General features: G+C 43.8%; 2 protein-coding genes across 2 annotated transcripts; both read left to right on the top strand.

The window, feature by feature from the left end:
• Positions 1-4,457: 4,457 nt before the first annotated feature.
• Positions 4,458-5,393, top strand: LOC311105797 (olfactory receptor 8I2-like; the record flags this gene model as incomplete). The annotated part of the gene is made up of 1 exon (XM_084147997.1): positions 4,458-5,393. The coding sequence occupies one exon, from the start codon at positions 4,458-4,460 to the stop codon at positions 5,391-5,393; it is 936 nt and encodes a 311-aa protein (XP_084004123.1).
• Positions 5,394-18,822: 13,429 nt separating this feature from the next.
• Positions 18,823-19,758, top strand: LOC311105796 (olfactory receptor 8I2-like; the record flags this gene model as incomplete). The annotated part of the gene is made up of 1 exon (XM_084147996.1): positions 18,823-19,758. The coding sequence occupies one exon, from the start codon at positions 18,823-18,825 to the stop codon at positions 19,756-19,758; it is 936 nt and encodes a 311-aa protein (XP_084004122.1).
• Between the last annotated feature and the right edge of the window lie 1,381 nt (positions 19,759-21,139).

The following is a 21,139-nucleotide window of genomic DNA, read 5'->3' as shown; positions in this document are numbered from 1 at the left end:
TGCAGTTCATCCAGGATGGCACATCAATGCGAGCTGTGGCAAGAAGGTTTGCTGTGTCTGTCAGCGTAGTGTCCAGAGCATGGAGGCGCTACCAGGAGACAGGCCAGTACATCAGGAGACGTGGAGGAGGCCGTAGGAGGGAAACAACCCAGCAGCAGGACTGCTACCTCCGCCTTTGTGCAAGGAGGAGCAGGAGGAGCACTGCCAGAGCCCTGCAAAATGACCTCCAGCAGGCCACAAATGTGCATGTGTCTGTTCAAACGGTCAGAAACAGACTCCATGAGGGTGGTATGAGGGCCCGACGTCCACAGGTGGGGGTTGTGCTTACAGCCCAACACCGTGCAGGACATTTGGCATTTGCCAGAGAGCACCAAGATTGGCAAATTCGCCACTGGCGCCCTGTGCTCTTCACAGATGAAAGCAGGTTCACACTGAGCATGTGACAGACGTGACAGAGTCTGGAGACGCCGTGGAGAACGTTCTGCTGCATGCAACATCCTCCAGCATGACCGGTTTGGCGGTGGGTCAGTCATGGTGTGGGGTGGCATTTCTTTGGGGGGCCTCCATGTGCTCGCCAGAGTTAGCCTGACTGCCATTAGGTACCGAGATGAGATCCTCAGACCCCTTGTGAGACCATATGCTGGTGAGGTTGGCCCTGGGTTCCTCCTAATGCAAGACAATGCTAGACCTCATGTGGCTGGAGTGTGTCAGCAGTTCCTGCAAGAGGAAGGCATTGATGCTATGGACTGGCCCGCTTGTTCCCCAGACCTGAATCCAATTGAGCACATCTGGGACATAATATAATATAAATATATAATATGCCATTTAGCAAACGCTTTTATCCAAAGCGACTTACAGTCATGCGTGCATAAATTTTTTTGTGTATGGGTGGTCCCGCGGATCGAACCCACTACCTTGGCGTTACAAGCGCCGTGCTCTACCAGCTGAGCTACAGAGGACATCATGTCTCGCTCCATCCACCAACACCACGTTGCACCACAGACTGTCCAGGAGTTGGCGGATGCTTTAGTCCAGGTCTGGGAGGAGATCCCTCAGGAGACCATCCGCCACCTCATCAGGAGCATGCCCAGGCATTGTAGGGAGGTCATACAGGCACGTGGAGGCCACACACACTACTGAGCCTCATTTTGACTTGTTTTAAGGACATTACATCAACTTTGGATCAGCCTGTAGTGTGGTTTTCCACTTTAATTTTGAGGGTGACTCCATATCCACACCTCCATGGGTTGATACATTTGATTTCCATTGATAATTTTTGTGTGATTTTGTTGTCAGCACATTCAACTATGTAAAGAAAAAAGTATTTAATAAGATTATTTCATTCATTCAGATCTAGGATGTGTTATTTTAGTGTTCCCTTTATTTCTTTGAGCAGTGTATTTAAAAATAAATTGTAAAGTGGTTGTCCCACTGGCTATCATAAGGTGAATGCACCAATTTGTATGTCGCTCTGGATAAGAGCGTCTGCTAAATGACGTAAATGTAAATGTAAATGTACTATTTCACCGTAGAGCCCCCAGCCCAGCTCAACCTGCCTTAGACAGCTCCTTTGTCCCATCCCCCATACACGCGGAGACCGACTCAATCGGTGCCTCCAGTGATGCTATCTCTTTCATCGTTACCCAACGCTTAGGTTTACCTCCATTGTACTCATATCCTTCCATATCCTTGTCTGTACATAATGCCCTGAATCTAAAACGCCCGGAAATCTGCCCCTTTTTTTCTCTGTACCCAACGCACTAGAAGACGAGTTCTTAAAGCCTTTAGCCATATCCTTATTCTACTCCTCCTCTGTTCCTCTGTTGATGTAGAGGTTAACCCAGGCCCTGTAGCCCCCAGTATCACGCCTACTCCCCAGGCGTTATCATTTGTTGACTTCTGTAACCGTAAAAGCCTTGGTTTCTTGCACGTTAACATCCGAAGCCTCCTCCCTAAGTTTGCGTTATTCACTGCGTTAGCACACTCCGCCAACTCTGATGTTCTAGCAGTGTCTGAATCCTGGCTTAGGAAGGCCACCAAAAATTCAGAAATGTCCATCCCCAACTACAACATTTTCCGTCTCGATAGAACTGCCAAAGGGGGTGGGGTTGCAATCTACTGTAGAGATAGCCTGCAGAGCTATATCATACTATCCAGGTCTGTGCCCAAACAGTTTTAGCTTCTACTTCTAAAAATCCACCTTTCCAGAAATAAGTCTCTCACTGTTGCCGCTTGCTACAGACCCCCCTCAGCCCCGAGCTGTGCCCTGGACACCATATGTGAACTGATCGCCCCCCATCTATCCTCAGAGTTCGTATTGCTTGGTGACCTAAACTGGGATATGCTTAACATCCCGGCCAACCTACAATCTAAACTAGATTTCCTCAATCTCACACAAATGATCAACGAACCTACCAGGTACAACCCAAAATCTGTAAACATGGGCACCATCATAGATATCATCCTGACAAATGTACCCTCTAAATACACCCCCGCTCTCTTTAACCAGGATCTCAGCGATCACTGCCTTATTGCCTGCGTCCGTAATGGGTCCGTGGTCAAACGACCACCCCTCATCACTGTCAAACGCTCCCTAAAACACTTTAGCGAGCAGGCCTTTCTAATTGACCTGACCCGGGTATCCTGGATGGATATTGACCTCATTTCATCAGTAGAGGATGCCTGGTTGTTCTTTAAAAGTGCTTTCCTCTCAATCTTAAATAAGCATGCCCCATTCAAAAAATTCAGAACTAAGAACAGATATAGCCCCTGGTTCTCCTCAGACTTGACTGCCCTTGACCAGCACAAAAACATCCTGTGGCGTACTGCATTAGCATCGAACAGCCCCCACGATATGCAACTTTTCAGGGAAGTTAGCAACCAATTTACACAAGCAGTTAGGAAAGCAAAGGCTAGCTTTTTCAAACAGAAATTTGCAATATTGTTATTTATTTTGCTAATTTGCACCCCAGTATCTCTATTTGCACATAATCTTTTGCACATCTATCATTCCAGTGTTAATACGAAATTGTAACTATTTTGCACTATGGCCTATTTATTGCCTTACCTCCATAGTTTACTACATTCGCACACACTGTATATATATTTGCTGTTGTATTTTTGAATTTATGTTTTGTTTACCCCATATGTAACTCTGTGTTGTTGTTTTTATCGCACTGCTTTGCTTTATCTTGGCCAAGTCGCAGTTGTAAATGAGAACTTGTTCTCAACTGGCTTACCTGGTTAAATAAAGGTAAAACAATTAATAAAAAAAAACTGCCATGAGGCCTGTGAACAGTCCGCTGGGAGTAGATAGATGACACGGACTACTTCAATATCAACTTCATGAAGGTTATAGTACTTTGTACAAAGACCCGTTTTTATACGCTCTGACAATATTTTACAGTGCATTTTGCACAGGATTTTTTTTCATTACATACATTTGTATCATTAATTCATGCAGAAACTAGCTACTTCCAAAGTCTAGCCCTCCTCTGATTCACTTCCTGGAGATGAACAGGGTTAAAAAAAGATTTCCACAGATGTGAGCTAAACTTTGCTGAGGTCTACATTTTGTGGAAAGTCTTTAGAGACAAATAAAAATGTACCCTTGTGGTCCAAATACCAATTAGGAATTTGGCAATGCTTTAAAAAAGTTCTGTTCAAAATGTAGCAAGGTGCCAAAAAAACTTGAACTTGAACAACATTACTTGAAAATATAAAAATTGCACAGAAGTGAACAAAACTTTGCTGAGATCTTTGTATTTTTTGGAAAGTGTGAATATGAACTTCAACAATATTACCTTACTACATAAACCAAATCTTGTTCTATCTATCTCATATCACATCTCCTAATCGGTTTTATTGACATGGTCTCATTAGGAAGGTAACCTCCAGCGTGAGCAGTGTGTATCTGAGGGGTTCATCTGTCTGTCACTCCATACATCTCACACGTTGCTATGGCAGTTGAGACACTCAGATACTGCCCCATAAAGGAGTGGTGCGGAGAGTGGTGAAGTGTCATACCTAGGTATGATCTGGTCTGCGCAGGTGGAGGTGGTCTGCTCTGGCCATCAGTACAGAGATACAGAGACCATACAAATACACAGACCGTACGAATGATCATCTTCAAGGAGAACTTTGAAGACTTTGAAATTACTAACTTTTTTTATAAATACTGGTCTGTGTGCTCACTGCATTGTACTGTAGGTGGCTGCTGAAGCTGGTTGGTTTTGGGTTGACTTGTCCTGCAATCAAAATAATGTTTGACATCTGAATACCAACAACACTGAAGGAGAGCTATCATTGTTGAGAGGCTGACAGACTGCTATATGGTTGGCAGTTAATGTTAAAGTGTCATCAAATTGTTTTTAAATAGACCAACCAACAAAACTTGGATAAACTGAACATTCTCGGGTCTTTCGTAAACTAACCATGTGTGCCTGCTGTCAATGACAATGGAGTTCAACTCCTCCCAGGAGATAGTGTTTGTTCTGCATGGACTGAACGCGACACAGACACACAAACACATCTACTTTGCATTTACTCTCATCCTATACCTCTTCACCATTGTTGTGAATCTGACACTGATCGTTACCATTTTTCTGGAGAAAATGTTGCATGACCCTATGTATTTATTCCTCTGTAATCTGTGTATTAATGGTATCTATGGCGCTTCAGCTTTCTACCCAAAGATACTTTATGACCTTTTATTTGAATCTCATGTGATAACATACATAGGGTGCATGACCCAGATATTAGTCATCTACTCCTATGTTTTCTGTGAATTCACCAGCTTGACAGTGATGGCATATGACAGGTATGTTGCCATCTGCAAGCCTTTACAATACCACTCTATCATGACTACTCGAAAAGTGTGGACACTGCTTCTTCTTACGTGGCTTTTCTCATGGCTAGAAAGTAGCATTGGTATGGGACTAACAGCTAGGTTACCCTTCTGTGGCCTCGACATCGATAAACTCTACTGCTCAAACTGGGCCGTCGTGAAGCTCTCATGCGTTGACACCACTCTGAACAACCTCTATGGCTTCTTTCTCACGTTTTCTCATTTTTCTCAAACTATACTCATCCTGATTTCCTACATAAACATCATCAAAGCCTCTTTGCGTTCCCGGGTGGAGAGGAAGAAGTTCATGCAGACCTGTCTGCCTCATCTGATCACCCTGACTAACGTCACCATATCCCTCACCTTCGATTTGATGTACGCTCGATACGGTAGCAACACCAGCCTGCTGGCCCTGAGGAATATCATGGCGGTGGAGTTCCTAGTTGTGCCTCCTCTCGTGAACCCTATGATATACGGGATGAAACTCACTCAGATTCGGACTAGAGTTGTACAGATGTTCAACCGGAAAATTGCTGCCCTAAGCTAAATGTATTGTGGTGATGCACTTGTGTGTATCAACATACCCTTTTTGTTGATCTAAAGGTGTAATATGTTTTACATAAAGCTAGATTGACACTTTTCATGTGTTCTTTTTCATGGACATTAGGAAGGAATAGGTGCAACTCTCGCTCACAATTAAAATCTTGGTACTTTTTCATGGACGTCATGTTGAATAACTTTTCCCCTCTTATTTGTTGTCAATGACTGAGATTCAAGTGTTTGGCTTCATGGAGTCATCTTGTTACCCTGACCAACTAACTGAAAATAACTGTGTATAGCCTGCTTTATATATGTACTGTATATATCCTGCCCTTACACTTTTAGAAAAAAAGTTGCTATCTAGAACCTAAAAGGGTTCTTCCGCTCTCCCCGTAAAATAACAATTTAAAGAACCATTTTTGGTTCCAGGTAGAACCCTTTTGAGTTCCATGTAGAACCCTTTCCACAGAGGGTTCTACATGGAACCCAAAATAGTTCTACCTGGAACCAAAAGGGGTTCTCCTATGGGGACAGCTGAAGAACCCTTTGACTTAAGAAGCCATTTCCACTCCTGTGGTGAATTATTATCTTAGACCTACTACTGATTCACGTTAGGGCTCTATTCAATCAGATCTGCTTTAGCCGACATCCACATAGTGGTTGTTTTGGCGGTGTCGGAGTTGGAACTGCGTTAGAGCTGTCAAATCAACAAGCGACTTCTGGCATTATACCTAAACCGGACATTGCCATTGGCTGCATGAAGTCGCATTAACAGAAATCTCATGCAGCCTTGTTTACAAGTTCGAACACTGGAATGTGAGATGTAATCTACACCTCGATTAGGCTGATAGAAATCCTAATTATTTATTTTAAAGGTGCACTATGCAGAAATCGCTCTCTGCCATTTCCTGGTTGCAAAAATTCTAATAGTTTCAGTTTATGTGACAAAACAAGCAGGTATAGTGTAGAGAATCATTGTACCATCTAAACCGCTGTGAAATATATTTTCCATAACCAAAAATATTGTGTTTTCAGCTGTTTGAAGCTGGTGTACAAAAAAATAGTTAGTAAAAGACGCAAAAACTAAACTTAAGAAAGGGAAGCATATAAATAGCGCGCATAGAACAGATCTACCGCTTCTTAGACTTGCTTTCAATGAGAATGACAGATCTATAACTCACATTTCTATGTGAATTTGGTTGAGTCGCCCCAAAGAGTTACATATTTCCGCTTTAATGATTTTCAATTTGAGCGTCATTATTTCTATATAGCCAACTCTTTCTCGTTGTAAACTTCTAACGCTAGTGGGACGGGTGTGGCTTCTTGACAATGATCAAGAGCAGCTGCTAACCAATTTGATAGCTCCAAAGCACTTACACCTTCGACACTGCCAAAACATAAGCTATGTGGGTTTCGGCTATCACCGGTTAACGCTTGATCTGATTGAATCTAGGCCTTAATGAGAACCCACTCTAACACACAGTTATGTTAACTGTATTGCACTTTTCATGTAGACTACCTTTGGTGCAGGTTGGCATTTATTGTAATGAGTCTTGCTCTGGAGGCAGCTCTTCAGAGTGGTCACTAGCTGGCACAGCCACAAAGTCATAAAATCTGATTTTAACCGTAACCGTAACCCTAACCTAAACCACACTGCTAACCATAACCTTAAATGAAGACCAAAAAGCAAATGTTTGTTTTCATGAATTTTTACGATATAGGCACTTTTGACTTTGCAGCTGACTCATCTAGCGGAAAACACTCAGTTCTGCCTCCAGGGCAAGATTCATGACAATAAACGTCAACCTGTACTTTTGGCCAGCTAATAGCCTAATCACCGATCAAGCAACATTATGGACTAAAAGTTCAAATCATATTACTGCAGGATTATTTTACTGTGACAATATAGGTCAAATTAAGATCCTGCATCTGTAACACCTATGCTTCACTATTTTCTAATATTCCAGCCACTTTTCAATCCAATTATAGATGGAGTGAGGATGACCAAAATAAGACTGGCTTGTAAATACTAGGTCTATACCCTAAAATATAAGTTAATCTTCTGATTGTTTGATTGTGCTATTGAATTATGTGGCTATTTACTTATAGTTGCAATCACTGACTGTACAAATGGCAATGGAATTTCACTGTTGCTCAAAGACTATTAATCTTTTGCATTCAAGTTGATCAGTTTGTATTTAACATTTATTATATGCCTCTTGCCATATCATCTTCATATTCATACCCAGTAACATGATAAGGAACACATCCACATATGACAGTATTACTTCACAGTTTCTAGTAATAAATAGTTCATTGTCATGTTGTTTCATTACTTTATAATGGCATAAGGGGTGCCAGTGCAGGCTGTGTCTGAATTGCACACATACACAATCTATTTCTGAATTGTCTCAAGGCTTAAAATTCCTTCTTTAACCTGTCTCCTCCCTTTCATCTACACTGTTTGAAGTGGATTTAACAAGTGACATCAATGAGGGATCATAGCTTTCATCTGGATTGACCAGGTCAGTCTATGTAATGGAAAGAGCAGGTGTTCTTAATGTTTTGTATACTCAGTGTATATTTATATTCTGACAAAAGGAAGGTCTATATTAATGTTCTGAAAATTCAAATGTATGTAAATTATTGAAAATGAACTACAGACATATCTAATTTACATAAGTATTCCATACATGTTAGAATCCCCTTTGGCAGCGATTACAGCTGTGAGTCTTTCTGGGTAAGTCTCTAAGAGCTTTGCACACCTGGATTGTACATTATTTTTGAAATTCTGTCTTGTTCGTTGTTGATCATTGACAGACAGCCATTTTCAAGTTTTGCCATAGATTTTCAAGCCAATTTAAGTAAAAACTGTAACTAGGATACTCAGGAACATTTAATGTAATCTTGGTAAGCAACTCCAGTGTATATTTGGCCTTGTGTTTTAGGTTATTGTCCTGCTGAAAGGTGAATCTGTTTCCCAGTTTCTGTTGGAAAGCAGACTGAACCAGGTTCAGAAATTTGCCTGTGCTTAGCTCTATTCCTTTTATTTTCATCCTAAATACTCTGTCACGATCGTTACAGGAAGCGGACCAAGGCGCAGCGTGCTATGCGTACATCTTTTAATGAGTACTTTTCAACCAACTACAAAACAACAAAACGATACGTGAAGTCCTAAGGTTAACAAAACACAAACCTCTCCGGAACAAGATCCCACAAATGACAAGTGCAAAACAGGCTGCCTAAGTATGGTTCCCAATCAGAGACAACAAGCCACAGCTGCCTCTGATTGGGAACCACCCCGGCCAACATAGAAACACATGAACTAGAAACTAACACCCTGGCTCAACATATAAGAGTCCCCAGAGCCAGGGTGTGACAGTTCCCGCTGGCCGGAGCTGGACTGGACACCGGTGGAGCGGATTGAACAGGCACGGGCTGTGCCGGACTGACGACGCGCACCACTGGCTTGGTGCGGGGAGCAGGAACAGGCCGGACCGGGCTGACGACGCGCACCACTGGCTTGGTGCGGGGAGCAGCAACAGGCCGGACCGGGCTGGCGACGCGCACCACTGGCTTGGTGCGGGGAGCAGGAACAGGCCGGACCGGGCTGGCGACGCCCACCACTGGCTTGGTGCGGGGAGCAGGAACAGGCCGGACCGGGCTGGTGACGCGCACCACTGGCTTTTTGCGGGGAGCAGGAACAGGCCGGACCGGGCTGGCGACGCGCACCACTGGCTTGGTGCGGGGAGCAGGAACAGGCCGGGCCGGGCTGGCGACGCGCACTACAGGCTTGGTGCGAGGGGCAGGAACAGGCCGGGCTGGAGACGCGCACCACAGGCTTGGTGCGAGGGGCAGGAACAGGCCGGGCCGGGCTGGCGACGTGCACCACAGGCTTGGTGCGAGGGGCAGGAACAGGCCGGGCCGGGATGGCGACACGCACCACTGGCTTGGTGCGAGGTGCAGGAACATGAACTAGAAACTAACACCCTGGCTCAACATATAAGAGTCCCCAGAGCCAGGGAGTGACATACTCCCTAGTCCTTGCTGATGACAAGCATACCCATAACACAATGCAGCCACCTCCATGCTTGAAAATATGAAGAATGGTCATCTATGGTGTCAAATCCGATTCAAAAGTTGAACGCGCACGAAAATAATTGCGTAAGCAAACACTGAGTCGAGTGAGAAGAGGATGGGTCCCACGAGTGTGCAGGCCATTCGAGAGTGCAAATGCCAGAGGGGAGTCTTTGGAAGAGTGGGTAGAACGGGTCGGTGATGATCTTTCCTGCACGCTTTCTTGCCCTGGAGTCATGCAGGACCTCGATGGAGGGCAGGTGACAATCTGTTACAGTGATGGAGGAGGTGAGGATGGACTCGATGATGGTTGTTTAGAACTGAATCAATACACACAGCAATCAAAGGAGGTCTGAGGACAAAACAACACTAAACATTGCACTGAGGAAAACAGATTTGTTTTATAGTAATTGTCTGATTCGGAACTACCATTGTCTATCAATTATAGAATCTCAATTTCAATTTGTCATTGGAAGTTTTATTGAATACAGTCAGTAATATCTCAAATTTGTTCAATTTGGCATTGGAAGGTTTATTGAATACAGTCAGTAATACAGCAGTCAAATTGCATAGGGAGTCTCATCAGATCAGATGTTATCAGCAAGCCAGAGCCATCTGTGGAAAGAGCACAAGTAGAACCAATATATAAGTGCAAACAGAATGTATCATTCAATATAAGTTTCTACCTAAAACAATGACATGAGCTCTGTCCTAATTAATCTCTGCTCTACTCCCCACTTCCTCTACTTACATCTTTCTCAAAACCCGTTGGAGGTCTGAGGTGAGGAACCTTGGGTCGTCTCCTCCAATGGAGATTTAGAAGGAGACGTGATGGTCAGTCCTCGCATCCATAGCTCTGTCTATGAATTTGAGAGTGCTTACATTTCTCCAGCCCCATCCCTCAGCTTTTTAATGAAACAGGAGCAGGGAGTATGCTTTGTTACCGTTTCAACTGCTGATTGCCACTTTAAAAAACACATAAATGAGCACACAAAGTATGTTTAAGCATACATGACTGTTGGGAGTGTGATGCCATACCTTTAGCTCCCAGGTGCAGCAGAGCTGACACAGTAAAGATGAAGTTGCAGCAGATGTCTTGACCACCCTCTGGCTGTTCCAGGCACTGTTTATGGCCACGTAACCTCCCTTAGAACCAGTGAAGATCTCCAGGTTCTTACATTGGGGCATCAGCATAATCTACAGTATAGAGAGGGCAGAGCAGTACAGGAGATGGAATTAGATTTAGTATGGAGTCCAAGTCCCAACTTAAAATCCTTCTACAATCCATAGACATTGGTAAAACGGTAAACAAAAGTAGGGCACTGGAGTTTTTGTATGATGTGCTGAGTTGTGTAAGGCATAGGATGAGTTGGTGAACGGCTGGTCCATCCTCTGCCTCGTTGGTGTACTCGTCCAGGGTGATGAAGTAGAAGCCTGCCTCCACCTGGTCAAACATGTTCTCTCTACAAACACTGACCTGTCTCCTGAGAACAACTGGAGTGAGAGAGAGAGAGAGAGAGAGAGAGGAAAATAAGATGTCAGAAAATGTCACAGAGTTAAATTGGAGTTTAAATGTTTTAACATCTTAATGTCGCATTCAAGGTAACAGTCCATGATAAGACTGCTGTGGCTGTATCAAAAGAGGCAACTATGGATAATAATTTAGTCAAATAAGTGATAACACACGATTTGGGACTGGACTGAGCCGAGCTGTAGAGCAATTCCTCGGTACAGAGTGATGCTGACACTCAGATTTTTCACTTTAAAATGTATGTCAAACAAAAAACAATTATTTCAAAGTGAAACAAACCATACAACTCAACAATACATACTGTGCATACAATGCAACATGCACAAGGACTACTTTTAACAATTTGCAATCATTGGTTTGTTTTACATATACATTGAAAAAATACATAAGCCAACATGCAACAATTTCAAAGATTTTACTGATATATAAGGAAATCAGTCAATTTAAATAAATTCATTAGACCCTAATCCATGGATTTCACATGACTGGGAATACAGATACGCATCTGTTTGTCAAAGATTCCTTCTTTTTTTTTAAAGGTAGTGGCGTGGATCAGAAAACCAGTCAGTGTCTGGTGTGACCACCATTAGCTTCATGCAGCGCAACACATATTCTATGCATAGAGTATATCAGGCTGTTGATTGTGGCCTGTGGAATGTTGTCCCAGTCCTGTTCAATGGCTGTGAGAAGTTGCTGGATATTGGCGGGAACCGGAACACAATGTCGCACACGTCGATCCAGTGCATCCCAAACAAGCTCAATTGGTGACATGTCTAGTAAGTATGCAGGCCATGGAAGAAATGGGACATTTTCAGCTTCCAGGAATTGTGTACAGATCCTTGCAACATGGGGCTGTGCATTATCATGCTGAAACATGAGGTGATGGCGGTGGATGAATGGCACCACAATGGGCCTCAGGATCGCGTCACGGTATTTCTGTGCATTCAAATTGCCATCAATACAATTGTGTTTGTTGTCGGTAGCTTATGCTTGCCCATACCATAACCACACTGCCAAAATGGGGCACTCTGTTCAAATCAAATCAAATTGTATTTGCCACATGCGCCGAATACAACAGGTGTAGACATTACAGTGAAATGCTTACTTACAAGCCCTTAACCAACAATGCCATTAAAAAAAAAAAATATATATATATTAAAAAAGTGTTAAGTAAAAATATAAAAGCAAATAACTAAAGAGCAGCAGTAAAATAAAATAACAGTAGGGAGGCTATATACAGGGTGGTACCGGTACAGAGTCAATGTGCGGGTGCACCGGCTAGTCGAGGTAATTGAGGTAATATGTACATGTGGGTAGAGTTAAAGTGACTATGCATATATAATAAACAGAGTAGCAGCAGCGTAAAAGAGGGGGATGGGGTGGGGTGGGGGGGGGGCAATGCAAATGGTCAAGGTAGCCATGATTAGCTGTTCATGAGTCTTATGGCTTGGGGGTAGAAGCTGTTGAGAAGTCTTTTGGACCTAGACATGCACCGCTTGCCGTGCGGTAGCAGAGAGAACAGTCTATGACTAGGGTGGCTGGAGTCTTTGACAATTCTTAGGGCCTTCCTCTGACACCGCCTGGTATAGAGGTTCTGGATGGCAGGAAGCTTGGCCCCAGTGATGTACTGGGCCGTACGCACTACCCTCTGTAGTGCCTTGCGGTCGGAGGCCGAGCAGTTGCTATACCAGGCGGTGATGCAAGCAGTCAGTATGCTCTCGACGGTGCAGCTGTATAACTTTTTGAGGATCTGAGGACCCAAGCCAAATCTTTTCAATCTCCTGAGGGGGAATAGGCTTTGTTGTGCCCTCTTCACGACTGTCTTGGTGTGTTTGGACCATGATAGTTTGTTGGTGATGTGGACACCAAAGAACTTGAAGCTCTCAACCTGTTCCACTAAAGCCCTGTCGATGAGAATGGGGGCGTGCTCAGTCCTCTTTTTTTTTCCTGTAGTCCACAATCATCTCCTTTGTCTTGATCACGTTGAGGGAGAGCTTGTTATTCTGGCACCACATGGCCAGGTCTCTGACCTCCTCCCTATAGGCTGTCTCATCGTTGTCGGTGATCAGGCCTACCACTGTTGTGTCGTCTGCAAACTTAATGATGGTGTTGGAGTCGTGCCGGGCCATGCAGTCATGGGTGAACAGGGAGTACAGGAGGGGACTGAGCAGGCACCCCTGAGGGGCCCCCATGTTGATGATCAGCGTGGCAGATGTGTTGTTACCTACCCTTACCACCTGGGGGCGGCCCGTCAGGAAGTCCAGGATACAGTTGCAGAGGGAGGTGTTTAGTCCCAGGGTCCTTAGCTTAGTGATGAGCTTTGAGGGAACTATGGTGTTGAACGCTGAGCTGTAGTCAATTAATAGCATTCTCACGTAGGTGTTCCTCTTGTCCAGGTGGGAAAGGGCAGTGTGGAGTGCAATAGAGATTGCTTCATCTGTGGATCTGTTGGGGCGGTATGCAAATTGGAGTGGGTCTAGGGTTTCTGGGATAATGGTGTTGATGTGATCCATGACCAGCCTTTCAAAGCACTTCGTGGCTACAGACATGAGTGCTATGGGTCGGTAGTCATTTAGGCAGGTTATCTTAGTGTCTTTGGGCACAGGAACTATGGTGGTCTGCTTGAAACATGTTGGTATTACAGACTCAGTCAGGGACATGTTGAAAATGTCAGTGAAGACACTTGCCAGTTGGTCAGCGCATGCTCGGAGTACACGTCCTGGTAATCCATCTGGCCCTGCGGCCTTGTGAATGTTGACCTGCTTAAAAGTCTTACTCACATCGGCTACGGAGAGCATGATTAGATAGTCATCCGGAACAGGTGATGCTCTCATGCATGCTTCAGTGTTGCTTGCCTCGAAGCGAGCATAGAAGTGATTTAGCTCGTCTGGTAGGTTTGTGTCACTGGGCAGCTCGCGGCTGTGCTTCCCTTTGTAGTCTGTAATAGTTTTCAACGAGCATCAGAGCCGGTGTAGTACGATTCAATTCTTTGCCTGTTTGATGGTTCGTCGGAGGGAATAGCGGCTCTACCCTTTAGCTCAGTGCGGATGTTGCCTGTAATCCATGCATTCTGGTTGGGGTATGTACGTACGGTCACTGTGTGGACGACGTCATCAACGCACTTATTGATGAAGCCAGTGACTGATGTGGTGTACTCCTCAATGCTATCGGAAGAATCCCGGAACATATTCCAGTCTGTGCTAGCAAAACAGTCCTGTAGATTAGCATCTGCGTCATCTGACCACTTTTTTATTAACCGAGTCACTGGTGCTTCCTGCTTTAGTTTTTGCTTATAAGCAGGAATCAGGAGGATATAATTATGGTCAGATTTGCCAAATGGAGGGCGAGGGAGAGCTTTGTATGCGTCTCTGTGTGTGGAGTAAAGGTGGTCTAGAGTTTTTTCCCCCTCTGGTTAAACATTTAACATGCTGGTAGAAATTAGGTAGAACAGATTTAAGTTTCCCTGCATTAAAGTCCCCGGCCACTAGGAGCGCTGTCTCCACTAGGAGCGCTGTCTCTGGATGAGCGTTTTCCTGTTTACTTATGGCCTTATACAGCTCATTGAGTGCAGTCTTAGTGCCAGCATCGGTTTGGGGTGGTAGATAGACAGCTACGAAAAATATAGATGAAAACTCTCTTGGTAAATAGTGTGGCCTACAGCTTATCATGAGATACTCTACCTCCGGCGAGCAAAACCTTGAGACTTCCTTAGTATTAAATTTTATGCACCAGCTGTTGTTTACAAATATACACAGACAGCCACCCCTTGTCTTACCGGAGTCAGCCGTTCTATCCTGCCGATGTAGCGTATAGCCCGCTAGCTGTATGTTATCCATGTCGTTTTTCAGCCACGACTCGGTGAAACATAAGATATTACTGTTTTGAATGTCCCGTTGGTAGGATAGCCTTATCTTAGGTCGTCCAATTTGTTTTCAAATTATTGAACATTGGCTAATAGGATTGATGGAAGAGGCAGTTTACTCGCTCGCCGTCGGATCCTTTCAAGGTACCCCGACCTACGTCCACGATATCTCTGTCTCTTTCTCATGCGAATGACAGGGATTTGGACCTTGTCGGGTGTCTGTAGGATATCCTTCGCGTCCGACTCGTTAAAGAAAAAATCTTCGTCCAATACGAGGTGAGTAATCGCTGTCCTGATATCCAGAAGCTCTTTTTGGTCATAAGAGACGGTGGCAGAAACATTATGTACAGAATGAATTACAAATAATGTGAAAAAACACTCATTATAGTACAATTGGTTAGAGGGCTGTAAAACAGCAGCCATCTTCTCCGGCGCCACTCTAGTCACAAACGTTGACATCAGCAAACCACTCGCCCACACGACGCCATACATGCTGTCTGCCATCTACCTGGTACAGTTGAAACTGGGATTCATCTGTGAAGAGCACACTTCTCCAGCGTGCCAGTGGCCATCGAAGGTGAGCAATTGCCCACTGAAGTCGGTTACGACGCCGAGCTGCAGTCAGGTCAAGACCCTGGTGAGGAAATCTGCCCCTTTTTTTCTCTGTACCCAACGCACTAGAAGACCAGTTCTTAAAGCCTTTAGCCATATCCTTATTCTACTCCTCCTCTGTTCCTCTGGTGATGTAGAGGTTAACCCAGGCCCCGTAGCCCCCAGTATCACTCCTACTCCCCAGGCGTTATCATTTGTTGACTTCTGTAACCGTAAAAGCCTTGGTTTCTTGCACGTTAACATCCGAAGCCTTTTGAGTTATTCACTGTATTAGCACGCTCCGCCAACCCTGATGTTTTAGCAGTGTCTGAATCCTGGCTTAGGAAGGCCACCAAAAATTCAGAAATGTCCATCCCCAACTACAACATTTTCCGTCTCGATAGAACTGCCAAAGGGGGTGGGGTTGCAATCTACTGTAGAGATAGCCTGCAGAGCTATATCATACTATCCAGGTCTGTGCCCAAACAGTTTGAGCTTCTACTTCTAAAAATCCACCTTTCCAGAAATAAGTCTCTCACTGTTGCCGCTTGCTACAGACCCCCCTCAGCCCCGAGCTGTGCCCTGGACACCATATGTGAACTGATCGCCCCCCATCTATCCTCAGAGTTCGTATTGCTTGGTGACCTAAACTGGGATATGCTTAACATCCCGGCCAACCTACAATCTAAACTAGATTTCCTCAATCTCACACAAATTATCAACGAACCTACCAGGTACAACCCAAAATCTGTAAACATGGGCACCATCATAGATATCATCCAGACAAATGTACCCTCTACAACTCATCCAGAATGCCGCAGCCCGTCTGGTGTTCAACCTTCCCAAGTTCTCTCACGTCACCCCCCTCCTCCGCACACTCCACTGGCTTCCAGTTGAAGCTCGCATCCGTTACAAGACCATGGTGCTTGCCTATGGAGCAGTGAGGGGAACGGCACCTCTGTACCTTCGGGCTCTGATCAGTCCCTACACCCAAACGAGGGCATTGCGTTCATCCACCTCTGGCCTGCTGGCTCCCCTTCCTCTGCGGAAGCATAGTTCCCGCTCAGCCCAGTCAAAACTGTTCGCTGCTCTGGCACCCCAATGGTGGAACAAGCTCCCTCACGACGCCAGGACAGCGGAGTCACTCACCACCTTCCGGAGACATTTGAAACCCCACCTCTTTAAGGAATACCTGGGATAGGATAAAGTAATCCTTCTACCCCCCCCCCACAAAAAGTGTAAAGTGGTTATCCCACTGGCTATAGGGTGAATGCACCAATTTATGAGTCGCTCTGGATAAGAGCGTCTGCTAAATGACGTAAATGTGCCCTTGAGCAAGGCACTCAACCCTAATTGCTCCTGTAAGTCGCTCTGGATAAGAGCGTCTGCTAAATGACTAAAATGTAAATGTAAATGTAAATACACCCCCGCTCTCTTTAACCAGGATCTCAGCGATCACTGCCTTATTGCCTGCGTCCGTAATGGGTCCGTGGTCAATCGACCACCCCTCATCACTGTCAAACGCTCCCTAAAACACTTTAGCGAGCAGGCCTTTCTAATTGACCTGGCCCGGGTATCCTGGATGGATATTGACCTCATTTCGTCAGTAGAGGATGCCTAGTTGTTCTTTAAAAGTGCTTTCCTCTCAATCTTAAATAAGCATGCCCCATTCAAAAAATTCAGAACTAAGAACAGATATAGCCCCTGGTTCTCCTCAGACTTGACTGCCCTTGACCAGCACAAAAACATCCTGTGGCGTACTGCATTAGCATCGAACAGCCCCCGCGATATGTACCTTTTCATGGAAGTTAGCAACCAATATACACAAGCAGTTAGGAAAGCAAAGGCTAGCTTTTTCAAACAGAAATTTGCAATATTGTTATTTATTTTGCTAATTTGCACCCCAGTATCTCTATTTGCACATAATCTTTCGCACATCTATCATTCCAGTGTTAATACGAAATTGTAACTATTTTGCACTATGGCCTATTTATTGCCTTACCTCCATAGTTTACTACATTCGCACACACTGTATATATATTTGCTGTTGTATTTTTGAATTTATGTTTTGTTTACCCCATATGTAACTCTAGTTGTTGTTTTTATCGCACTGCTTTGCTTTATCTTGGCCAAGTCGCAGTTGTAAATGAGAACTTGTTCTCAACTGGCTTACCTGGTTAAATAAAGGTAAAAATAATAATTTCAAAAAACTGCCATGAGGCCTGTGAACAGTCCGCTGGGAGTAGATAGATGACACGGACTACTTCAATATCAACTTAATGAAGGTTATAGTACTTTGTACAAAGACCCGTTTTTATACACTCTGACAATATTTTACAGTGCATTTTGCACAGGATTTTTTTTCTTTACATACATTTGTATCATTAATTCATGCAGAAACTAGCTACTACCAAAGTCTAGCCCTCCTCTGATTCACTTCCTGGAGATGAACAGGGTTAAAAAAAGATTTCCACAGATGTGAGCTAAACTTTGCTGAGATCTGTACATTTTGTGGAAAGTCTTTAGAGACAAATAAAAATGTACCCTTGTGGTCCAAATACCAATTAGGAATTTGGCAATGCTTTAAACAAGTTCTGTTCAAAATGTAGCAAGGTGCCAAAAAAACTTGAACTTGAACAACATTACTTGAAAACATAAAAATTGCACAGAAGTGAACTAAACTTTGCTGAGATCTTTGTATTTTTTGGAAAGTGTGAATATGAACCAACAATATTACCTTACTACATAAACCAAATCTTGTTCTATCTATCTCATATCACATCTCCTAATCGGTCTTATTGACATGGTCTCATTAGGAAGGTAACCTCCAGCGTGAGCAGTGTGTATCTGAGGGGTTCATCTGTCTGTCACTCCATACATCTCACACGTTGCTATGGCAGTTGAGACACTCAGATACTGCCCCATAAAGGAGTGGTGCGGAGAGTGGTGAAGTGTCATACCTAGGTATGATCTGGTCTGCGCAGGTGGAGGTGGTCTGCTCTGGCCATCAGTACAGAGATACAGAGACCATACAAATACACAGACCGTACCAATGATCATCTTCAAGGAGAACTTTGAAGAAATTTTTTAAAATACTGGTCTGTGTGCTCACTGCATTGTACTGTAGGTGGCTGCTGAAGCTGGTTGGTTTTGGGTTGACTTGTCCTGCAATCAAAATAATGTTTGACATCTGAATACCAACAACACTGAAGGAGAGCTATCATTGTTGAGAGGCTGACAGACTGCTATATGGTTGGCAGTTAATGTTAAAGTGTCATCAAATTGTTTTTAAATAGACCAACCAACAAAACTTGGATAAACTGAACATTCTCGGGTCTTTCGTAAACTAACCATGTGTGCCTGCTGTCAATGACAATGGAGTTCAACTCCTCCCAGGAGATAGTGTTTGTTCTGCATGGACTGAACGCGACACAGACACACAAACACATCTACTTTGCATTTACTCTCATCCTATACCTCTTCACCATTGTTGTGAATCTGACACTGATCGTTACCATTTTTCTGGAGAAAATGTTGCATGACCCTATGTATTTATTCCTCTGTAATCTGTGTATTAATGGTATCTATGGCGCTTCAGCTTTCTACCCAAAGATACTTTATGACCTTTTATTTGAATCTCATGTGATAACATACATAGGGTGCATGACCCAGATATTAGTCATCTACTCCTATGTTTTCTGTGAATTCACCAGCTTGACAGTGATGGCATATGACAGGTATGTTGCCATCTGCAAGCCTTTACAATACCACTCTATCATGACTACTCGAAAAGTGTGGACACTGCTTCTTCTTACGTGGCTTTTCTCATGGCTAGAAAGTAGCATTGGGATGGGACTAACAGCTAGGTTACCCCTCTGTGGCCTCGACATCGATAAACTCTACTGCTCAAACTGGGCCGTCGTGAAGCTCTCATGCGTTGACACCACTCTGAACAACCTCTATGGCTTCTTTCTCACGTTTTCTCATTTTTCTCAAACTATACTCATCCTGATTTCCTACATGAACATCATCAAAGCCTCTTTGCGTTCCCGGGTGGAGAGGAAGAAGTTCATGCAGACCTGTCTGCCTCATCTGATCACCCTGACTAACTTCACCATATCCCTCACCTTCGATTTGATGTACGCTCGATACGGTAGCAGCACCAGCCTGCTGGCCCTGAGGAATATCATGGCGGTGGAGTTCCTAGTTGTGCCTCCTCTCGTGAACCCTATGATATACGGGATGAAACTCACTCAGATTCGGACTAGAGTTGTACAGATGTTCAACCGGAAAGTTGCTGCCCTAAGCTAAATGTATTGTGGTGATGCACTTGTGTGTATCAACATACCTTTTTTGTTGATCTAAAGGTGTAATATGTTTTACATAAAGCTAGATTGACACTTTTCATGTGTTCTTTTTCATGGACATTAGGAAGGAATAGGTGCAACTCTCGCTCACAATTAAAATCTTGGTACTTTTTCATGGACATCATGTGGAATAACTTTTCCCCTCTTATTTGTTGTCAATGACTGAGATTCAAGTGTTTGGCTTCATGGAGTCATCTTGTTACCCTGACCAACTAACTGAAAATAACTGTGTATAGCCTGCTTTATATATGTACTGTATATATCCTGCCCTTACACTTTTAGAAAAAAAGTTGCTATCTAGAACCTAAAAGGGTTCTTCGGCTCTCCCCGTAAAATAACAATTTAAAGAACAATTTTTGGTTCCAGGTAGAACCCTTTTGAGTTCCATGTAGAACCCTTTCCACAGAGGGTTCTACATGGAACCCAAAATAGTTCTACCTGGAACCAAAAGGGGTTCTCCTATGGGGACAGCTGAAGAACCCTTTGACTTAAGAAGCCATTTCCACTCCTGTGGTGAATTTTTATCTTAGGCCTACTACTGATTCACGTTAGGGCTCTATTCAATCAGATCCGCTTTAGCCGACATCCACATAGTGGTTGTTTTGGCGGTGTCGGAGTTGGAACTGCGTTAGAGCTGTCAAATCAACAAGCGACTTCTGGCATTATACCTAAACCGGACATTGCCATTGGCTGCATGAAGTCGCATTAACAGAAATCTCATGCAGCCTTGTTTACAAGTTCGAAGACTGGAATGTGAGATGTAATCTACACCTCGATTAGGCTGATAGAAATCCGAATTATTTATTTTAAAGGTGCACTATGCAGAAATCGCTCTCTGCCATTTCCTGGTTGCAAAAATTCTAATAGTTTCAGTTTATGTGACAAAACAAGCAGGTATAGTGTAGAGAATCTTTGTACCATCTAAACCGCTGTGAAATATATTTTCCATAACCAAAAATATTGTGTTTTCAACTGTTTGAAGCTTGTGTACAAAAAAAAAGTTAGTAAAAGACGCAAAAACAAAACTTAAGAAAGGGAAGCATATAAATAGCGCGCATAGAACAGATCTACCGCTTCTTAGACTTGCTTTCAATGAGAATGACAGATCTATAACTCACATTTCTATGTGAATTTGGTTGAGTCGCCCCAAAGAGTTACATATTTCAGCTTTAATGATTTTCAATTTGAGCGTCATTATTTCTATATAGCCAACTCTTTCTCGTTGTAAACTTCTAACGCTAGTGGGACGGGTGTGGCTTCTTGACAATGATCAAGAGCAGCTGCTAACCAATTTGACAGCTCCAAAGCACTTACACCTTCGACAC

This window comes from Coregonus lavaretus, assembly GCF_964263955.1.
Source record: "Coregonus lavaretus genome assembly, chromosome: 30".
NCBI lineage: Eukaryota > Metazoa > Chordata > Actinopteri > Salmoniformes > Salmonidae > Coregonus > Coregonus lavaretus.
This window is presented reverse-complemented; position numbering and strand designations above follow the sequence as displayed.